The sequence below is a fragment of the Urocitellus parryii genome, chromosome 13, assembly GCF_045843805.1.
Source record: "Urocitellus parryii isolate mUroPar1 chromosome 13, mUroPar1.hap1, whole genome shotgun sequence".
NCBI classification, from domain to species: domain Eukaryota; kingdom Metazoa; phylum Chordata; class Mammalia; order Rodentia; family Sciuridae; genus Urocitellus; species Urocitellus parryii.
In genome coordinates, this window is record NC_135543.1 from 54025095 (window position 1) to 54046798 (window position 21704).

General features: G+C 38.8%; 1 protein-coding gene across 4 annotated transcripts in view; it reads right to left on the reverse strand.

Moving 5' to 3' along the window:
- Window positions 1–21704, reverse strand: part of Epb41l3 (erythrocyte membrane protein band 4.1 like 3) — a 226995-nt gene that overhangs the window by 21994 nt on the left and 183297 nt on the right. For all 4 annotated transcript variants that reach the window (XM_077792399.1, XM_026394531.2, XM_026394530.2 and 1 more), the window contains exons 7-12: window positions 19827–20045; window positions 19024–19111; window positions 13730–13882; window positions 9673–9770; window positions 8787–8962; window positions 5118–5338 (exon numbers count right to left, since the gene is read on the reverse strand). In XM_077792399.1, coding sequence (XP_077648525.1) covers window positions 5118–5338; window positions 8787–8962; window positions 9673–9770; window positions 13730–13882; window positions 19024–19111; window positions 19827–20045 — 955 coding nt within the window. The remainder of the gene's footprint in view (window positions 1–5117; window positions 5339–8786; window positions 8963–9672; window positions 9771–13729; window positions 13883–19023; window positions 19112–19826; window positions 20046–21704) is intronic.

A 21704-nucleotide genomic window follows, 5' to 3' on the forward strand; every position in this document is an offset into this window, starting at 1 on the left:
ACTTTCTAGCTGAGCATGAATCTGAATAGTCTCTTTGTGTGTGTGTGTGTGTTGCCTTGACTTTGTGATGTATACTTTTTAAATGCTAGGAGCACATGTGTCTCCTGTCTCAGAAGCCCTTGTTCTGTGGAAACAGGAGAACTGGAGGCAGCCTGGGAGAGGCTCAGGCGGGAGGGGATGTGACAGCCAGTTCCTCTGGCGGCTGCTTCTATTCTTTTCCCTACGCTCTGTTTGAAGTGTGGAGAAAGGGAAGCTGCTGTGCTGTTCACAGGGCTGTGGAGAGGTGGGAAATGGGAGCAATTAGGAGCAAAAGCTGCTGAGGGCTGTACCCTCAACTCGCCCAGTTGCTGAGATGAGGAAGGGAGACCCACATGCTGACAGATTCTTTCCTCCACTATGCAATACCTGGTTTAGGGCCAGAGACACCTCACCAGCTTTCTTGATTTGACCCTCTTGTCAACTTATAGGGAGATTTTGTCTCCTGTGGAATTGGAAGAATCACTGCTGTCTGATTTATGCACCGGCATTGCTAACGCAGACAAAATTGCAGCCTGGTTTTATAATGTAAAGCAAACTTAAATAAATCCTTCCCTGACTGTATTTGGACACTGCTGTACTGCATGCAGGTCTTCCTGGTCCTGTTTCTGGTCCTTTCAATGACGAATGACAGGTGGCTGTTCCAAACTGTGGTTGACATCCTTTCTGACCCAATGCATGATGGGACCTGATCTACTCAAGTAATAAAGATAAGTGTAATCAAGGAGAGTAGTGGGGGGGGCATTTCAGAATCTCCAGGAGACTGGTTTGCATATTTGGAAAGTTACCCAGGAGATTGTGACATGGCCCCTCTGGCAGTGCTCTCTCCATCTCTCCTTGAATCTCATTTTAAGCAGGAAGCTACTTATCTGTCTTATATGTGATTTGTTTTGTAAGATGATAACCGATCAGAAACTTTAACTTAGCCCTGATCTTTTACATAACTAATGGGCTATTTGAAATTGACTTCTGGCTGAGTCCTTTACCCCACCTAGGACTCAGTGGGTAGCAGAGAATTCAGGATTGCACTCAGACTGCTGCATCCACATGGTGTTGTGCCTAACCCTGGGGCCTGGGTTGGACTCCCCAACACACAAAACCTCAACATAATTGGCACAGACAATAAATGAGGCTCTGAAAGTAGGACCACTATCGCAGCAGCCGGCTAACACTTGTTTCGGACCGAAGCACGGAACACGCAGGGGAAGTGTGTTCTATGCCGAGGTACACACCTCTTCCTCTGAACTGTCACTCGGGTCATTGTCTAGGGAGGCGCTCAAGGAGGCCGCCTTGGGCTCCAGGTAGCAGAGGCACAGAGCCAGAGGGAAAGAGAGAGTGAGGGCATATGGCACTGAGAAAGAGGCGGAGAGCAGAAAGAAAAAGATGAAGAGGAAACAGGGCACGAGGGAGGGTGAGCGGATCGGGAGATAATGCTGCAGGCTCTGGGGCAGGAAGTTGGTTTCAGACAGGTTGGGGAAAGAGAGGTACCCATCATCATCTAGGAGGGAGGGGAAGGACTCAGGGAGCTGTAAGGAGAAGGAAAACAAAGTGGCTCCTTTGCTAGTTTGCTGTCTGTAGCTAAATGCCACATCCTGATCCCCTACGTAAGCCTTCCCTTGGCCGTCAGAGTCCAGGGCCAGCTCTCCCTGCAAATGCTGGGCTCTGGGCGGGGTGGAACCTGGAGCTCTGCATTCGTTCTCCTTACACCTCCTACGGAGCTCAGTGGGGGATGTGGGGTCAGAATGGGCTGATGGGGGTGACAAGGGACATGAGTCAGTGCCAAGCTCAGGTGACTGATGTGAAAGAGACAGAGAGAGACAGGAAGCAGCAAACAGAGGTGCAAAAGGACAAAAAGAAAACTGCAATTAGTTAATTTTCTTATGGGCATCAATATAAAATCGTAAAACAAGAATTTTAGCAGTAGGGTTGCTTGGGAATTTTTAAGTCGTTAAGCTGCATGCCAACCATTGCTGCAGACGGCTACAGTTCTCCCATCAGACCATCATATAACAGGGTGGAATCCCAATGTCTACATGTTTCCCATGATCAAAAAATTTCATAGTACACTGACAACTCTAGGAAGGTTGAGGGTTCTGAGAGCAAATATAACTCTCCAATAAATCAAAATCAAGACTTTCAATAACCTTCTCCTGATCTCCAGGTAATAGATTTGTTACAATGGTTTAGCTGGATTAAAAAATGAAAACAAAATTCAATTCCAATTGCAATTATTTTAAAAAATTTTCTTCTAGCATTATTCCTTTCCTTGGTTAGTCAACTATATCCCAAATAGGTGGGTTTGCAAATCTAGAAGTTTCTGGCCCCACTCCTATCTGATAATGGGGGGAGGATTCAACAACTAGCATTTCAGAAACTGACTCCCCAACAAAGGACTGAGGTTGCTCTGAAAAGTCTTCTATTTTGGCTCCTTTATGCAGGGTATAAGTGGAACTCACACTCAAAGTCGTTTCAATAAGCTAACCAGCTAAAATAATGTGTTTCCTTGTAATACACTTTCTATGTGTTGGTTTCTATTATTTGTGGGCCATAAATAATAGAAAGATACAATTTCCCAGCCTCCTGATTTCGTTTAGTAGATAAAGGGCATGTTTATACCTTTGGTTTGAGTCCTTAATACAATGCTAAAGCAGGCATCTGCACAAAAGTGGCCCCCTGATGAGCTCTGGCTTTCATGGGACAAGTGAACCTAGTTCCATTCTCTGGGGCCCTGGCGGTTTCAATGCCCAAAGCTAGTTTCTTATGCAGGTGGTGGAGGGGCTGTTGGGCAAGAAAGGGAAGAAAGGAAGCAAGCAGAGACTCTGAGCAGAGCATAGGAGCTGCTATAGCCTGGTAAGTTCAAGGCCAGGGCACATGGAGCCTGAAGATAATTAGACTTCTGTTGCTGTGTGTGTGTGTGTGTGTGTGTGTGTGTGTGTGTGTGTATTCTGCCTAGTGACCTGAGAGCATGGAAATTACCCAGCCTTGACTGCCTGGTGATGGTTATCCAATCCTGACTTACAGAGAAGTGGTAAACACAGCAACAGAGGGAAAGAAAATGTACAATTAAAATTACATCTGAGGCATGAGGGAAAGAAAATGCACAAAGAAAAAAGTATCTCTTGAATATATCTGCAGAAGAAGTGTCTCAGTTGGACCATGACAGGAGTGTGTCTTCCCACACACTCCCATTTGACATTTAACACTGCATTTTAAATAGGAACCTGTGAAAATCTCTAAGACGAACATAGAAAAAGTCACCTTGAAGACAACTGTCCTCTGGTGGTGAGACTGGCCCTCTGACCTCGGGGAAACCAGCTTCCTTCCCAGGCCAATTCTGGGGGACTGGTCTTTTAAGAATTCTTTGCAATAATATGTTTTCATTTTGGTTTAAAAAAGTAGTACCTCTATGTTACTGTTTGGAGGAAGAAAATAATAAAATTAAGGGTTAATCTTCCATTCTGCTTATGAATGTGGTTTTTAAGACAGCTTTGTCTTTTTAAAGATTTGGGGGAATTAAAGACAGCTGGCAACTATGCAGCCTCCTGAAGGCACCCTGCTCCAAGCACTGGCTCTGCTGAGATCAGACAATGAGGGGAGTCATTTTCTTTCTTTTTATTTTCCCATGGCATAAATGGCACAAGGTGAGGATAGCTCAGTGCTACATGTTACATAAATGAATTGGTAATCTTTTAAAATTGAATAAAGTGAGACTGGCTGCACCTATTTGGGGAGTAAATTAAAAATAATTTACCTCTGTGTGCCACTTAATTCCACTCACACATCCATGGGGATCATTTGTTGGCATGAGCAATCTTAAGAAATTTTGTAATAACTAAGGTAAGAAGGACACCTTCGCCTTTCAGGTATATTATCTTCATTTCATGTCCCAGTTAAAACCAGCCCTTGACTCAACTGACAGAAAGAATGTGAAAATGAAATTTAGAACAAAGCAACAAAAGTGATCCAAATATCCCTGCACTTTTTTTTTTTTTTTTGGTTTGGCAAATTAGGGAAACTTAATCTAAAAGAGCAAAATTTAAAAATGATGGATTGGGTCACTTGGAATATTCTGACCACAAAAATTATTTGTTGACCTACCCCCTTAAGATGCTGTTGTTAAAATCATTATGGAAAAAAATATTTTTCCAAGGAGTAGAAATTGGTGATTTTCTATCACATCCATCTGTATTTGAAAAGCCCACTTAAGGGAGCACTTGTAAGTAGAGCAAACTCATATTTCAGGATAACCCATAGATGACATGAGCATTTTTCTTCCCCTATTTCCTCTATTTACCTTATATGTTCCAATAGCTGCTCTGCTTTTCCATGATTATTATGCATAAACTTTCCAATGTGTTGACGACAAAACTGTTTTCTTAAAAAGTTGCTTTACAGTGCTGGGTCACCAGAAATAAGCCTGATATTTTAAAACCATGTTTAAGAAGAAATTTAATTTGGTGGCGGGGGTGGGGACATGATTTCATGAAATCACCTTGAGAAAACACCAATAAGTCCACTTCTCAACTTCTGGTGCAAACTTGTACCTCCACATCCCATTTTAAAATATAGCTACTAACTAACTAACTCCTTTCCTGATTAGATCACAATTATAAGACTAAGGAAGATGAATTATAAACACACAGGCCTGTGATACTTGTGGTTAGAAGAATGGCGATGTGATTATTGTGTATCTAGAAAAATATATCATGCTTGGGTAGGAGAATGGGGCCAGAAACAAAGAAAATAGCTTTAGTGACAGTTCTGAAATGAGAGCCAGAACAGAAAGGCGTCTTCTACCACCCAGAGAATTTTTAAGAGACACAGACAGGACAGCTGTTGAAAGTCTTATGTAGCACATTCCTCACTAAAGTAAAAAAATTCAAAAAATTAAGGAAGCAACTTTCAGAGTAAAAAAAAAAATGTCAAAATAGGAATAGTAATTTTAAAACTGACATATGACTGTAACTAACACTGAGTTATGAACTATCCTATGCTAGTCATATTTCTGGTTCCATCCTCAGCATTACTGAGCCTTTGTTAAGCTGGAGCAAGCTCAATATGAGGCAGCCTGGGAGCTGTACCTTTCCCTCATGCCGGATGGCTGAGACCGGCGTGGCTTCCTCAGCCTTTTTCCGTCTCTCCTCTTCCTCGTCCCGCTCCTCCTCAGCCTTTTTCTCCGGAGTCACAGTGGTGATCAAGTTGGTCTGAGAGATGCCCTTTGTTGTGGCGTACTGGCCAGTACCAACCTCTGCAGCAGACATAGAATCCTTCATGTATATTTCATGGTTTTCATTCACTGACGCTAAAAGCAAATACAATTGGAGAAATAAGATCTGAAATTGTTAAGTAGAAGAGAAATCAACAACACTGCTGTCCCGTTACTGGGAAAGAAAATACCACTACAAAATACCAGCTTTGACATGAAAAGAATCTAAGGGTATCATAGACTTTCTGTTCCACCTAGACCGTGTAGTTTAAAATTACTTAAATGCTCACGTCTTGAAGTCCAGAATAATGCCCACCCATTCTCATGCTCTCTGGTGAGGGTGTGTGTGAGGGTGGAGGAGAGTGGAAGGAGGTGAAACTGGGCTTCCCTTGAACCCCCTGGTGCCTGAGCACCAGCTGGCTGGGCACCAGCACCAGGCACTGAGTGGCAAGTTCGAGAACTCAAAGCAGTGGATAATACTCTAATACACTTGACTTTGAACACATTTTTGGAAGTAACATTTACCGAAGAGCACTGAATTGGTTTTATTATTATTATGGAATACTAAAAAAATCCCTGAACACTCCTACAATATTAAAGTCCCAAAGGTAATAATGAAAATTAACCATGTTGTGGCACAGATTATAAAATTCTGATGGTAATTCCATTCAAGTGAAGTAGAGAAATGCTTTAATATCCACTGCACTTTAAACAGTCTGCCATGATGAGATGCATATATACTCATTCCCATCTCTAATATTTTGAGAAAACAAGACAAATGCTGCTAAATGAAATTCATGCAAATGCAAAGCATGCAAACATAAGAGATATAAGACACAGCCCTTCATACCAGCTAAAATGTCTCAGTGAAAGAGATGCTAAAATTCAGTTCGATGTCCAAATTATTTGGTATTCATTATTTTAGATTATAAAAATTTGATATCATGAAAAATAAACGCTGCTTTTCAAATACACAGCAGTTGATCACAGACAAAATATAATCTGCCTTCATCTTTTAGGAGCTTTAAAATATAGAGAAAGGATTATGAAACGAAATCCTTTCTGAGATCCTTTTGATAGCTAAACTACTAAAATATCTTCACCAAGATATTTTATCTGTCTTTCTATCGATGAGAAAGCTTGTATGAGACACGGTTTCTTAATAGACCAGTTAGGCTGTTTTCTACAAGATGCTGCCGCCTTGCAAAAAAGCAATTTATGTTCCAACATGCAGCCTCGGCCCCCCAGCTCAGCAGCGTAGAAAACATACGAGAACTGGCAGGACCACCAAGAGGGAGACAACACATACTAACATCACTTTTGGGCAGGGAGGAAGAGACAGCATGATATTAGTACATTGACTTCGCAACTGTCTTCCGTCTTCTCCGAAGTCATTAGCACACACAAAAGGTCAAGAGGAAAACAACATTCACGAGAAATGTGCTCCCTTGGGCGCACTTCACTGAACAAAGTAGATGGTGGGGAAAAAAAAAACGGTGTGATTCTACAAAAGTTCCTCAGTACTGACACAGAGAATGTACAAAGAGTGAAGAGAGATTCTCTAAAGAGGAGTAAATGGGACAAAGCGAAAAAGAAAAATTTCAGTGTTACATCACAGGTATTCAATATCTTAAAACAGTTCTGGTACATGTTTTATTCTAAAGGGTTGGCTCTAGGTTTAGTATTCTGCAAATCTTAGAAGATACAGAATGGTACAGTTATCCCTTGGTATCCCTGGGGGATTGCTTCCAGGAGCCCCGTGGGTATCAAATCCGAAGATGTTCAAGTCTCTTATATAAAGCGGTGCTGTATTTGCATATAATTGCACATTCTCCTTTACATCTCTAGATAATAAAGTAACACACTGTAAATGCTATGGAAATAGTTGTCACACTGTGTTATCCAGGGAATTCTGACAAAAACCAAGTCGGTATATATTTAGTGTAGCTGTGATTTTTCTAAAAAGAAATTTGCAGAATTTGGAACCCACAAATACAAAGAGACAATTGGAATTAACTTTTGGGCCAGCTCACAAATGTAAGAATCGTCATCAATATAATTATTGAAATAATTTATCTCTATACAAAGACTGTGTTCTCCATGTATCTTCACAACAACCCTGTGAAGATGGCCTAATTCCCATTTTCTGGGAAACTACTTCAGACCTGGAGAGCTGAAATCATTTGCCAGCCATTACCCAGACAGAGGACAGCCGAGTCTGGATTCACTCTGAGTTTTTCTTGCCAGATGAGTGCTGTTCTCATTTTAGCAGTAACATACAAAATATAGCACTAACAATACAAGTGTGATTTCTTCTACAAACAGTTTTCTGAATTATGCAATCAGGAAAATACCGTCTTTTTAATCAGGGGATTCAGGAAATAATATGTCGTCCCCATCAACTATACTAGGGATGGCAGGGGCAGGAGAAATGAGATTCCTTGGGATGCAGATGCAAAAACAGAGATGATTCTAGGTTCCTGTAACTTTTATTTATTTTATTTATGTTTTCGTTACTTACTAAAATCATATGTGCATGCCAGAAACCTAAAGCTTTTCATTTGCACAAAATGGGTCTTCAACAGAACAACTAATCTCCAGGTTCTCTGAACTACAAGATGGAAGCTTGGGCATGACTTAGGTCCTAAGTGTCACTGTAGCTGGCATGCCTTGTGGCAGAAGCCCCCGCCATCATACTACAGAAGCAATACACAACTGATAGACAAGACAAAAACAGACTAATAATTTCTGTTTGTTATTCCTTAGGAAGGTCATCTAAGTGACGCTGTCCCTGATTTTCTTTTTGGTGGGGTGGCATGCTGGGGATTGAACCCAGGGGTGTTTAACCTCTGAGCCACGTCTCTAGCCCTTTCTTAGTTTTTCTTTTGCTTAGGGTATTGCTAAGTTTCTGAGGCTGGCTTCAAACCTGAAATTCTCCTGCCTCAGCCTCCTGAGTTGCTGGGATTATAGGCATGTGCTATGGTACTGGGCTCTGTCCCTGTCTTAATCATCTGACTCACTTATCTGACTTAATAGCAGAGAGCACCTACATAGCATCCTTTCTCCTCGCTATCATCAATGACTAACAAAGGCCACATTTTTCCTAAAATGAAATAAAAATAAAAATAAACCTTTTAAGTAAGAGAGATAAATTAAACCTACAGTTTTCTTTCTGAAACAAATATTCTTGAGACAAAATTGCTAATCATTTCAGGTCAGCTGGCATGAGAACAGAATTACTTGGAGTCCTTGACTCCTATATTTAGAATGTGACCATCTTTCTCCAAATTTGGGGTACTGGCTTTTGAAAGCTATGCTCCTCATTCTCAAAGTGCCTAATTTATCTCAGTTTATACACATTTACAAACAGACTGACAAAGGCATTATTTTTGGAGGTGGGGATGTTCAAAATCTCCCACTTAGTTCAGATCCACCACTGCTTTCCCTTTTACAGTATCCAAGAGGATCTACATTTACACGTTCATGACACTCCTTTTCCTGGTGAGTTACTAGAAATTATTAAGAGCCAGTGAGCAATACCTACCTCCATCCAAGCTGCGAGACATGGTGTAACGTTTGCTGGATGAACGTTCAAAGTAAGGCGCGGGGCGATCTATCAATGCACTGGCTCTTCTCGTCTGGGCTTGCGTCCTGCCACTGTACCGGAACTTGGAACCCAAGGTTAGGAATTTCTTTGGAGGTGCTTCTGGTAACAACAGTCTAAAGATATTAAAGAAAACCACCAGAAAAGACCTTTAAGTCAAATATTCAGAATGCTTTTTTTTTTTTAACTTTTCACAGTATATTAAAGGTTTACCACGAAGCTTGTAGGTAATGAATCTGATTTTTATTAGAAAAGCTATCAAGTCATACAATAATATTTTAATGAGGGATGCAGGAGACAAGACATAAGTAAAACCAGGGCTGGGCTGGACTATAGGAACATTAACCTTTATCTCATAAACTAGAGAGTCTAGAACATCTAGAGAAGCCATGGCTCCATAAACCCAAGGAACAATTAAATAGATGATTTAGTGAAGAAGAATGATAATTTGTTATTTTATAGGCACGAATCTGATGGGCTGAGTATATGTTTGCATAAAGGAGTCCAGGGGGGTTATCAAGAAATTTTTGAAATAGGAATGAACTGGATACTTGAAGAGGACACTCTTTTATAAAAATAATGAAAAGACCAAAAAAAAAAAAAAAAGTAAAGTACAAGACAAATTGAAGTAAATCCTTTAAATTTATTCAGAAGTGTTTTTAGGATTTCTTATCAAGATATCTGGTGAAAATGAACTTGAAGGAATAGAAAGGATGTTTCTAGATTGTCCTTCTTGCCCCAAACCTTTTCAATATAAGCAATCGAGTCATTTCAATTCTTCCTTAGGGAAAAAACAAAAACCAAGTCCCAAATGATCTCTACCTACCTGAAAAATGTATGGTGTTCAACACATACTTTCCACAAACGCTTGGCAGCCCGATGGTTTGGCAGCTTAAACCCAATGGTGCTTTCAAATTGTTCAAACTAAATTTAAAAAAGCATATATGTATGGACAGAGTCAAGTTTGGAATTATGAATAATAGATGCTTTGCGAATAATTTACAAAATCATACTCCCATAAGTTTTTTCTTTGCTCATTAAAGCAATTGCTATATGCAGAATTCATGTAATACACATTCATGTAAAAAATCACCGCATCTACCTCTTTAAAATGTGGCAAAGGTAGATAATCGTGGCATGCATGCAGTAAATGCCTTCTGCATCAGCGTGGATCTTATAAAAACTAAATACAAAAAAATCAAGATAACTAGATTCCTCCCCTAAAGATCAAATTTTTTCCTGATCCCATTTTTCTTATTTTCATGGTTTCTTAATGACACGACTTGAACTGGAATGCACAGAAATGAACAAAATATAGGTATAGATATAGTCTACAGCATGCTTAGAAATGACATTTCCTCCCAGGATCTTGCCAGGAAATATGCATATTTCTTAAATATTCAATGACTTGGTGTCAGATATTTCTGATTTCATCTGTGTGCTCCACTATAGATTATAATGTTAAATGTCAACATCTGTCTATATGATCCATAAGCAGAGATTGGGAGAACGCATTTTCATACTTTCCAGCATGTACATTTTCATATGATATTCTATCAGCCATTTGGTTTTTCAAGATGGATTATCTGATTAGATTTTCTGCACAATATATTTTAATACGATTATTGCAGATGCACAATAATTTTCAGTTTCTGAGGACAGTATACATCAGGCCAGCAGAGGGCAATCATCTTAAACAGTAAAGGTTTATATTAAGGATGACAAAACAACTGGACTACTGATACAATCATTAGCAAAAGTAAGCTCTGGGGCAAGAAACCACAGGTCAGGGGTCATGTGCATGGCATGTGAGACATGATCATCCTTGACCTTTATTTCTTGCTTGCTGAAGATGACTGGGGACATTGGGAAATATATCACAAGTTGCTCCAACACAAGTGCCCTTCCCAATTTCTTATTCATTCTGTATGTTCATGGGCAGGGGTGGTTGTAAAAATTGCTGCTGTCCTAGGGACCTGGCCAAGGCAAAAGTACTGTGGCTCTTAACTAAAGCATTATGCATTTACCCGTCCAGCATCTAATATGCCCCTGCGTTATGCTAAAGCCAAGACTTACAAAACAGAGTCACCTTGCTCTCTGGGGCAAGTTGCCTAGAAGTATGTTGCTTTTCAAAAGTTTTCAAAAATTTTTACTGACATACAATAATTGTACATATTTCTGGGGTACCATGTGCTATTTAAACACATATAGGCAATGTGTACTGATCAGATCAGGGTAACTGGTTTATCCACCACCTCAATCATATATCATTTCTTTGTGCTGGACATATTCCACATGTTCTATACTGGGTATTCTGAAATACATGTTTAATTGTTGTCGACCATGTAGTTACACTACTGAGCTAAAGAACATTCTTCTATCCAACTGCACCCCAAGGTTGATCATTTTCTCACTGCACCCCAAGGTTGATCATTTTCTCACCATTTCCATCACCCGCTCTGCAGCCCCTGGTAACTACTTAGAGTACTACTCTCTACTCATGTGAGATCAACATTTTTAGTGGGGCAGAGTGTCTTACTGTCATCCTCCTTTACACAAGGATGAGTTGGGCCCCTAGGCTTTCTGAAGGCTTACTTCTCTGTGCTTTGTGTCTGCGTTCTTCAACCTCTTTGCAGACTATAGGCTATCAATAATTTCTTCTCATTCTTCCCTGCCTATCAATATGTCTGTAAAACAGGATGGGGTGGGAAGCCAATTTGGGGCCTGCTTCAGCCAAACCCTGCCTCACTCCTTACTGCTAAGCTACCTCTGCTACTTCACTCCTCGCCTCGATGCACCCTTGGCAGGTGGCTCCTAACACGTTCCTGAACTCTTCCATGCCACAAAGGGACCTGACTATCAAGTTCAACACGCGTTACTGAGTCTGCACCCCGTGTGCCCCCTCTGTAACATATGGCACTGCTGGTGAGCCACTAGGCCCTGAAACTCATCTGTCATCTGACAGCCTCTGTCCTTTCTTTTATTTCTGGCTGTCTTCCTGTTTTTCTTCTACTGGCCCCTCAATCAAATGGTGGTGTCACTCAGAGTGTTTATTTTAGGGCCTCTTCTCTAATTTCCCTTGCTCTTTGGGCAATTTATCCCATATATCCAAGACTTGGGTAAAATATATCCGGTTGGTGATGACTCCATTCAATTTCTTACTAGGCAAGAATTACCTCTTGAAAATTAGTCCTGAAGGAATTTTAATCTCTTTTTTTCCCCCCTTCAAATTCTGACCCTTTCTCTTTCTTGTTGGAAATCATCTCCATCAACTTTAGTCATGCAAATGGAACCCCTCTGGTTATGTGGATTCTTCCCTTTTTGAATCCCTTCCTTCATCTTGTCTCAGAGACCTACTACTGGTTCTGCTCCTGAAACCCATCTCCAATTGCTCCTTCCATGCAATGATTTGGGTCTTATCACATGATCACTCAGTAGCTGCATTTCATTGAGAAACCCATCATTCCAGAATGTTCATCCAGTGTGTCAACTTAAGGCCTTCCACTGCTCACTACTATCTACTAGGTCATTTCCCCCTGTGGCCTCACAGTGAACTTACTCCTTTTCTATTGTATTATTTATCTTTATGTGATGCTGAGGATCAAACCCAGTGCTTCACACATGCTAGGCAAGTGCTCTACCATTGAGCCACAACAAAGCCCCTCACTCTTTTTCTATAGATCATCTCCTCTCTTGTATCATGGTGTTATTATTCAAGGGTTGAGTCTGTTTCTCTGATAGAAAAATCTTTTTAAGAAAAAGAACAAGGTCATATTTCTCTCTATCCAATTCCCACAATGGAGCCTGATAATAAATAGATGCTCGTTTAATAAATAGTTGTTCAATGAATTAAAACGAACACATATCAGTTATAAGTTTCACCAACAATTTTTGCAAGTATTTTTAAAACACTACAGTTTCAAGTATTTAAATGAAAAAAAAGCTTACGGATTATTTCAGTTGTCACAGACAACTGAATATTTAATATAAATATTTAATATATTTATAATGTAAAATATTTAATATAAGTCATATTTATGTTAAACATGATTGCTAGCTTTATCTTCTGATTTTTTATAACTGCATTTTCCACCAAGAAATTACACAGCAGAGGTGTATTTTGAAGGCAGGATAAAACTATATTGAATAAGTAAGTGTTTAGAGATATATAGGAGTTGGAATCTTTTGAGTTTTGTTTCTAGTATATTAAGGTACCAATTAGAAATTGGAGATATTCATTAATTATCTCATAAACAAATACAAGTAGAATTCAATTCTTATTATGTATAAATCACTAAGAATATATAAATATAACTTGATCATGGAGGCTGCTGCCCAAAGAGTAAGAATTAAGAATTCTGATTCTTTTATTAGTTTCTCTGATTAAAAAGAAATCAGAAATACACTGGAAATGCACTAGGCTGTGTACTATTTACATAATTCACACCTCCTCATCCTTTGTTCTAAACTTTTCTGTATCTTGAAGCACATCATCTCTAGACATTTACTTTAGGGTACAGTCAGACTTGCAGAAAAACATAAAAAGGAAAAGGAGTGATAACAGCAGGACACAAAAGAAGAAATCTATTCATCACAGCTTGAAATATACAAAAAATTATTCATGAATCCTGATTTTATACCAAAATATATTTTTAAAAACCCTCTCAATTAGCGTATGCAGCTCAACTAGAACACCATAATAAAGAAGAGAACATTTTATTTATTACTGCTTTGGATAAAACTACAACAAATTCTCTCAGGATTCAGACATAATTCACCATGTTGCACAATGCTTAGAATCTGTGAGCAAAAAATTTATATTATTGTTTGCTATTATGGATCTTTTTTTCCCCCAATGCAAATGCAAATGAAGACATACTTACCTCTCCTGGCCGAATCTTAATGTAAAAGTTGTTTCGTTTGTATGAAATTTTTAGAACCTTGGGCCAGGCAAATCTGTTTATTCGCAACCGGTCACGATATATCAACAGACCACTCGCACAAACTCCTAACATAATTTCTACTCCTTCTGAATCCTAGAGAATTACAAAAACAATATATCAGTATCTCTCTTCTTTCTACTTTTCATTGGGTACAACATTTTATGTCATGACAGAATCTAAAACTGAAAAATTTAAATATAAAAAATACTGAATGACTATTTTTAAAAACATCCCTTAAGTAAGCTTTGTTTGTTTTGGTACCAAGGATTGAACCCAGGGGCGTTTAGCCACTGAGCCACATCCTCAACTCTTTTTTATTCATTTATTTATTCATTCATTTATTTATTTATTTATTTATTTTGAGACAGGGTATCACTAAGTTGCTTAGGGCCTCACTAAGTTGCTGAGACTGGCTTTGAACTTTCAATCCTCCTGCCTCCGCTACCCAAGGCACTGGGATTACTGGTATGCACCACCACACCCAGTTAAGTAAGTTTTTAACAATGATATTTTTCACTGTGGACATTTGTTGGAGTAATATTTGTTCACCCAGGTACCTCAGGTTTATGGCATAAATGCTGCATAGAGCAAAGGCCAAGCAGGGCTGTGTATTAATAACCATAACACGTAGCTCTTACCTATGAGGTGTCTAGACACTGCTCTATCCTATGTATTTTAACTTTTTCAATCTTCACTATGCTGTGTTGAGATGGTTGCTATTATTATTCCCATTTTACAGATGAGGAAACTGTAAATGGGGTCTCAGCTGCACACATGCTATCTGGCAGTACTTTTAGCTGATTTGGACACTTACAAGAGGGGACCTGTCTTTTTCTTTGAGCATTTTGAGTCTTGTTACTTTGAAAAGAGTCTCAACCTTTATTTGCTATTATTGTCAGGGAAAATTTTTAAAATGAAAGTTTTTTAAAAAATATAAACCTACTGCTCCCAATATACCTCCATACATGGAAACACTGCCCAGTGGTAATCACACTAAATAATATGACACCTATAGATAAATGCACATACGCTTTAAATATAATTACAGGTTGTTTTTTTTAATCAAAAATGGGATGCTATTATAATTTCAACTTGCTTTTGTTACTTGGACATTTCATCTTTTACATAATTTCCTAAGAAATGTGTGATGCCCAGAGGTCATTAGCTATTACATTAAGTTTAAGAGGGATATTGTACATAGGTTGTCCCTGTTAAATACTGCATTCCACTGAAATCGGGGTAAAATGAAACTGAACATGGCCTTGAATTGGGTGAAAAATACTGAGGCAGGACTAAATGTGAGCTGCAGCATTAATGCCTTGTTACACCTGTTTGTTGGAATCTGGACAGAAAGGGTCACGGACTGATCACACCTTATGCTCAGGCCTTCTTATCATTGACGGGGCTGTCCCTGACTTTGAATTACTCTGCAATAATAGCAAAGCAGTGAAGGAAAAAATTAAGAATTCAGAGAGGAGATTTTCACTCATGCTTACAGTGGGAAGATACTTCCTAAATCCTATAGATGCAAGGCATAAAAAATTAATATATTGGTCCATCTCTGGGAAACAGGAAGTTTACTAACAGAATATAATTGGTTTAGAATTAAATATCTTACCTTGGAAACATATCACTCCATTAGATATTGAATTACTCTACAGGAATGGAACTATTGGATGGCAGGATATTAGAATATAATACAATTAGAGAAACCAAAGATCAGAAACTGCCCACTATTTATCAGAGGCTATAGTGACCATGCAAGTTAAAGAATTATAACCCGAGGCTCCCAAGTTATTGGTATTACTGATTCTTGAGAACCAGCCCATCTGCACAACCCCTCAGAGGTGACCACCTCCTGCCAGGAGGCAGAAAGGCAGGCATGAGGAAGGAATGCTTGGATAACTGTTCTTTGGTTCACTTTCTTTTCAATATAGAATGTAAGTTTAGGAAATAGCCTTTGGTCCACAGAGGGAAAGGCCATTTAAAACCTTTTTCGGTTTTATCTATTGTTAAATCACCATTAGTGTCCTTGATCACAAGGAAACAATATCCCCTCCTGGGAAAGAGGAGGAAGGAATAAAACCTCCTTTTCTTGGGTCCTCCAACATTCTGCTCTGGTCCCAAATCAGTCTCTTATCACAAGCACAACCTTACTAAATGGTCCTAAAATAAGATTCCCTCCCTGTCTTCCTTCCCTGGAGACTGTATGCTGATGAGGAGCAGCAGTTCTGTTTTCTATTTGTAATCTCATGGCCAGCACAGGCCTGCCCAGCATGTATCAAACTAATGTGTGCCTGCTGAAAGTAAAAATGAATGAGGAATAAAAATGGCAGGAAAAGTGGTGTATTACACTGGCTAAAGGGTCTATTTCTTTAATTGCATAGGGACAAAAAATATGTACATACCAAATTTTCTGACATTGACCAGAGTACTTAGTTGGATAAATCTTTGGTATTAAAAGCTATGCCAGCCTTTCTTGGGGACAGGTCCATTTCACTCTCAACAGACACACTTATACTCCCATTAACAGGACACTGAGGTAGACCTGGAAAGTCTCAGTCTGTCACAATGAAAATAAGTAGCCATGACACTCCCTTCGTTTAGAATCATGGCTCACACACTGCTATCCTTCAGTATACTTGGCCCATGGGGTATCTGACAGGGATTTATATCTATGTTTTGTATCTTACATGAAATAAATGACTCTGAAAAAGTCTATTAAAACTAACATTAAGCGCTGAGCACCGGGGTGCACACCTGTAATCCCAGCAGCTCAGGGGCTGAGAGAGGAGGATCACAAGTTCAAAACCAGCCTCAGCAATGGCAGTGAGGTGCTAAGCAACTCAGTGAGAACCTGTCTCTAAATAAAATACAAAAGAGGGCTGAGACTGGGGCTCAGTGGTTGAGTGCCCTGGAGTTCAATCCCTGGTCCTCCTCCCTTCTCCCCCACCAAACAAAAAACAACTAACATTAAACAACAAACAAGCAGAGATAGACTTCCTAACATTAAAAATAATAAAAAATTTAAAAAAGCTTTTGGGATAGATTATCCAAAACATAGGACCTTCATCTAATATGGGTATTTATTCTTCATATGGAGCTGTGGAGTCCATGATCACAATTCAGAATGCTTAAATGGATCATAAAGCTTTGGGACTTTCATACCATCCATAGAAGGAGAAGCATCTAGCTCATGACGGGAAATTGTCTCTAATTTAATTCAGTAAATTTCCTCCTTGAAATGATGGTGTGTGACTGCATGAGAAAATGGAGTCTATGAATCGTTTATTATACTTAATATTCAGATAAAATCCTATAATGGGCTACATTTGCACTTCCTTAATTCTTTCTTCTTAATTGGCATAATTTCAAATCATATTATTGAATGACAAAGCAGCCATCCATTTTAATTCAGTAGCTACAGCAATGTGAAGTGATTTTATTTTTACTGATGGGAACACTGATACAACCTGAGTTGCACTTCCCTCAATCATTTCCCTAATCATTTATTTATTTATCTATTTATTTGGGGGAGGGTAGTTAATGCATCAAAGTGCAAGGTAGAACTCAAAAATAGCTTTAGGTTCACTCAAATTTTCATGCTACTTTTATTTCCTTTTTGGTTATCTTTTAGCCACCTAGGGAAAAACTCTAAAAGAAATTTAAAAAAAAACTTAATTATCTGGTTCTTATCTTTATGTTGAAATTCTACCCTACTTATATCTGACATAAGAGAGAAAAACATCTTCATTATCCAAGGGCAAAATACGTGAAAACATGCAATAAAAAATTGGCAAGTAAACAGCTACACCTGCTGTTGTAATGACACATAAATGTCAAAGAGCTTGCCGTTTAGTGTACCAACACTTGTCCCCAGTAAAACCCCAGTGATCTTGCTGGTATTTAGGCATTGGAAGTCCTCCTCTCTGTGATGTAGTTCACCCACAGACATCACCAATCAAACCCACATTCATTCAATGGCTACCATCTGTCTGTCCAAAGTCACGGAGGATTGGTTTGCTCACTGAACATCTACCAAAGAGCAGCAACAAAACTTGCAAATCACATATTTTCTTCTGTTTGGTGATCAAGGTTGTTGAGATGTTTACTTAAACACAGACAGCTGAAATTGCTCTTCATTTCTAGCCTTAAAACTGACTGTGGGAGACACTTGCCTGCCTGGAAGGCTGTAATTGCACATTCTTGTGGGACCCAGACCGTGAAATTGGTGACTGTCTATCAGAGGTCAAGTCCACATCCCTATGCAGGAGCGATATTATCTTGTCAATCCTAAATAACCCTGAACTTTAAATATTGACCTTTTAAACACAGCAAAAATATCAGAATCCATCTCTAGAAACCTAGCAAATTGCATATGTTTTGCTGATAAAAGTTCTCATAAAATCTTCCCCATATTTTCATGGTACTTTGTCCATGGCTTTTTAAATATTAGACTACGAGTAGTCCACATGCTCATTCTCTCGCTTCTGAAAAGCACAGAGATTCTAGAAAAAGCATGACAGGGTCAAAGCTGCTTTATGTGTCTTAAACACTGAAGCCCTACAGGTTAATTCCAATTTCTTTCTTGCTAAGATACATCTCTAACACTGCCCCCATTATCAGTCAACAAGGCAATTCTTAGCCAGGATCATTAGTTCTGGTTGCACTTTAAAAATAATCTTATTTCAAAGTACTGGTTACATGTACGAGTGCTTAAACACAAGAGACAGAATTCTTAAAATATAACATGAATTAACGAAGTACCTGGTGGGGTTCTAGAATGAGGGACATACACAGACCAAGTTGAGACAGACAGACATGAAAGAGCAGAGAAGTCACATGTCAGATGGACATATTCAGGGAAGAGGCAGAGTCAGGGTGCAGAGGCAGCAAAAGGTGCATGTTGGTGCAGAGTGGGAGAAAACAGAGAAGGCAGCAGGGTCCAAGAGCTTGTTTGGTCAAGATAAGCTTCCAACTGAATCAACAGGCAATCAGAGGGTTTGTCTACTGTGGGCTTTCAGGAGGCTTAGCCCATGGGGAGAGTGAGTCTGAGCCATGAAAAGCAACCCCTCCAGTAAATACCAAAGAGCTAAGTTTCTTTTAATATGAAATAGGGCTTGCAAGGCAAACAGAAATTTGCACCCCCAATATTTCCATTACATTCACTAAAATAAGAATTACGGTAACAGAGTTGAATTAAATAAAATAGTGGGGGGTTTAAAAATGCATACCTTGGCATGATGCAAATCTACTCCATACATAGACAGTTTTTTGGCATTTTCCAAGAAATGCATCTCGGCTTCTGCTGGCGTCATTCCTCTGATTAGGGAAAAAAAAAAGTGTTACAAGGTTGCCTTTCCCTTTTATTCATTAGAATGAAAAAGCAGTTAGCTGATTTTCCTTCCTTTTTCAGTTAATTGCTTATCCTTTATCTGGCTGGGTTGCAAAATTTCCCACTTAGCTCCCTGTTAATTTATAAGAAAGCATCTATTGAGGCACTGGCAGATACAGGTTGACCATTCCTAATTTAAAAATCTTAAGTCTGAATAGTTCTGAATGCCAGCATGATGTCACAAGTAGAAAACTCCACACCTGATCTCATGAGACCAGTTAGTCCAAACCCAGGTGTACTATAAATTAAGTTCATGTATAAGATGAATAAGAAACATAAAATGAATTTTGTGTTGAAACTAGGGTCCCGTCCCCAACGCATCTCATTATATATATGTAAATATTCCAAAGTCTGAAAAAAATCTGAAATTTGAAACACTTCTGGGCCCAAGCATTTTGGGTAAGGGATACTCAGCATCTGAGAAAAGAATAACAAGAAAAATGGCTTTGAAGGACAACATTACAAATAGATGCCTTGATATTCTGAGGGAAAGCTTACCTACTCCAGAACTTTCCCATGTAAAGACCCACTGTGCTAAAAATCCCATCCTTAATATACTGAAATCAACACTGAGAAGAGACAGGCTGTAGAACTGATGCTCACCATAAAGCAAAAGTTAAATGTATGCTCCTGTTCACTGACCTGTGGCTCTTGTGCAGCTCGATCACTTTATCTTCGAGTTCTTTAGTGTGGTTTGGTGCAAAGCGGAACTCACTAATGTAATCATTCCCACATTCATCGGGGTCATAGTCTCCAAGTTCTGATTGGACTGTGTAGGAGCCCAGCAGGGCAAGGGTCACAAAGGAGCAGGGCAGCCTTCCTGATACGATGTCATCACGCAACTGTAGGCAGAGGTAGTACCTTCCAGGAGCCGAAAGGTCAAAATAAAAGGCCAGCATTAGGACACATGAAAAGGAGATCATTCAGTAAAAACTGTAGGTAGACAATTTCTCCCCATGCAATAACCTGTCCAGGACACATTTCCTACCATTCACAGATGCTGATATATTTGTTTCATCTACATTTGATCTAGATATCAGGGGAAAATACTAGGCTATAAAATATAGTATTTAAAGAAGAAGGCAATGGTCATAATAAACCACAGTAGAAGAAATCTAAACGTATCCTCTATGTTGTATGCATGCTTGAGTATATAATGATGAATCCCACTATTATGTATAATTATAACACATCAATAAAAATAACTTTTAAAGTCTTAAAGACAGTCTTCAACACACTCCCAGAAACCCCTGGTTGGTGGAATTATAATTCAAAAATTGATGCTCTTGCATATAATTATTAGGCTCCAACTAGCTTTTCAGAGGGATGATTTTGATAACTCGATGACAGATCTTACCACATGACTAAGACAGACTTTAGGTAAGACTCCTACCTTCATAAACTCTGTTCTCAACTCCCTGCATTTTGGATGACATCATCTCTTTATAATAATGCTTTCTCCTGCTTTAAGTTATTTCTTTTTATTTAGATATCTCCCTAGAATCTAACTGACCTGAATATTAATTTCAAGGAACTACTAACTTATAATCTGAGAATCTTGTCCCTGTAAGTAAACAGCTTTAAACTGAAGAAATAAAAAATATTTTTTATATAATTTTGTCATATGATAAAAATATTCCTATCAATAGCTGATTTATCTTCTCTGTTATTTTATTCTTAAGCATTACAGGTATAATACCAACTGCAAAAGACCTCAAGGTTAAGTATTAACCTTGCTGAGTATTAATAACACTCATGCACCTTCTATATAAGAAAAGAACAGTTAGTCTGTTGGAACAGACTATTATTGCAAAGTCTTAAGGTCCCCTGTCGGGTGATTTGGTGCTGATGTAAGTAAAATCCATATAACCCAGATATAAAAATTCCGAAGTATTTAACAGACTCTACAAACATTACACAAGAAGATAGAAGGGAACCACACACTAAATTTTTAAATACAAGTATACTTGGGTTCCACGACCATAAATGATGAAATAGTTCTTCAACATTGACAAAAAAGTGTCTGCTTATAAGAAATTATAAATTTTCTCTTGCCTTATTGCCAATAGAAAAAAAAATCCTCTGGAACTAATTGCTACCTTTCTAATATATCAAATGAAATTATTTTTACTGTAGCAAGTTACTAAAGCTGTTTTGGGTCATTTCTCTTTTATGAACAGCTAAAAAAATATGAGCCTTACATAGAAAAATATTCACACACAGGACAAAATTGTTTTGCATGATCATAAACTTACTACCAAACAGAGCAAGAGTCAGAGTTTCCAAAGCAGAATGTAGGGCCATCTAGGAGGACATTCAGTAAACCAAGAATGACAGGCTGAATGTTTGTGGCCCCATTCCCATCCCCCAAATTCTTATGTTGAAATCCTGTTCCACCAAGGTAATGGATTAGAGGTGTTTTGTTTTCCCCAGAAATGATTAGGTAGAGCCTTTAAGAATGGGACTGGTACCCTTATAAAAGAGGCCAGAGGAAGACCCCCTCCATCCTTCCCACCTCCA